Source organism: Sinocyclocheilus grahami, unplaced genomic scaffold, assembly GCF_001515645.1.
Source record: "Sinocyclocheilus grahami isolate Dianchi unplaced genomic scaffold, SAMN03320097.WGS_v1.1 scaffold892.1, whole genome shotgun sequence".
Classification (NCBI taxonomy): domain Eukaryota; kingdom Metazoa; phylum Chordata; class Actinopteri; order Cypriniformes; family Cyprinidae; genus Sinocyclocheilus; species Sinocyclocheilus grahami.
Genome location: NW_015506071.1, coordinates 321,074 through 322,609, shown reverse-complemented (window position 1 = coordinate 322,609; position 1,536 = coordinate 321,074). Strand labels below are relative to the sequence as shown.

Sequence of the window (1,536 nt, the reverse complement as noted above, 5' to 3'; positions counted from 1 at the left end):
TTTTTGCCCGACCGTATTTATTTGACGTCACGTGCCGGATGTTGTGAACGCGCTCAGAACAGTTGGACATTGCGGTGGATCAGAAGTAAAAAATTATATAAATACGGTTTAGTTTCTTGCACAGACCGATCATTTCATGTCTTAAGACTTCAATATATCGTCACGAGCCGCAGGGTTTAATTTGGTTTTGTTTGTGTATGTTTTTTTTTTACTCTCAAAGCCGTGATTCCAACGGTTTGAGTTAAAAATCTTCGTTTGTGTTCTACTGAAGAAACAAAATCACCTACATCTTGGATGCCCTGGGGGTAAGCAGATAAACTTCAAATTTTCATTTTTGGGTGAACTATCCCTTTAAGTGGCGGTTTACACACACAGAGGTTCCTGCAGTCTTACCCGAGTTGGCAGAGCTCTTGCGGGGCTGTTTGGGTGCCGTGTACTGGAAAGACTCATTCCCCTGGCTTGTTGCCTGATCCAATCCAAAGAGAGAGGCTAACTTTGCTCTGAAATTGCAAAAAAGCAGCAAATAAATCACTGCTCCACTTGTGTGAGATCACATGAGTCTCTGAACAAGGCTCAACTCTCAAATTAAAGCTGATCTCATTTTGACTTTGAATGAGTTTTTGATTAAACTTTTAACTGAAGAGCATCAATGAACACCTGCAGCGACAAATGAAACTGAAAAAAGTATGACTTCTGCAATATCATCCGGAAGCTACTTAATCAACGCATACGGCACTGACCCGTGGATCTGTCTCCACCTGTATTCACTGTCCTGCTGTCGTGGCAGTCGTGCCATGCTCAGCTGACCGGTTTCTGACCTGGTGGCTCAGCTCAGAGAAGCTAAAAGCTAATACCAGTGAATCACTCCTCATGTGCATATGAGCTGCATGCCTTTACATTTCCAATTCCATGCAATATCAGATCTCTTTAGCAGGTCTGGCAGGAACTACAACCACACAGCAGCTCCTCGTGACTGTGAATGCTCCGTCCCCAGACTGAGGCCCTGCTCTGATCCGGGACGTGTAACTACCAGCATGTGAGTGGCATTAATACGCTGACTCTCCACCTCTCTACAATCCTTCTCAACAGCTTCAAATTCCCCATTAACACATGTGGATGCCAACGCAGAATTGAATTTATGGATATAACCTCAGATGACACCAGAGAGAAGGAATGTAGTGGCCCCAAAATGCAGTGACACTGAAAGATACGCATGACAATCGCAGCTTCTGTCGAACCGCGATCTCGATTCCATTTCGATTTATCGTGCAGCCCTACTACGAGTAGAAAAAATTTAACTTTTAATAATGTAACAACCCTGTAAATCCTGACATTTGAAATAACAGTGAGTAATATAGATAGATAGATAGATAGATAGTAATGGAACAGTTTATTAAACCTTTAGACAAAATATATATTAAAAAAGTTATTTTTATTTTTTTTTTTTAAGTTCATCAGGCTTTTATGGCTCCTATAGTATAATATAGGAGAGTATGGAGCTCAACTCAAGGAAGAAAAAAAAACATTTATAAGGCC

The 1,536-nt window shown here is 41.3% G+C and overlaps 1 protein-coding gene across 1 annotated transcript in view; it reads right to left on the bottom strand.

The window, feature by feature from the left end:
- The window catches only part of LOC107563840 (FK506-binding protein 15-like), a 22,254-nt gene that overhangs the window by 19,184 nt on the left and 1,534 nt on the right, over positions 1-1,536 (bottom strand). The window contains 1 exon segment of the mRNA XM_016248811.1: positions 394-500. Coding sequence (XP_016104297.1) covers positions 394-500 — 107 coding nt within the window.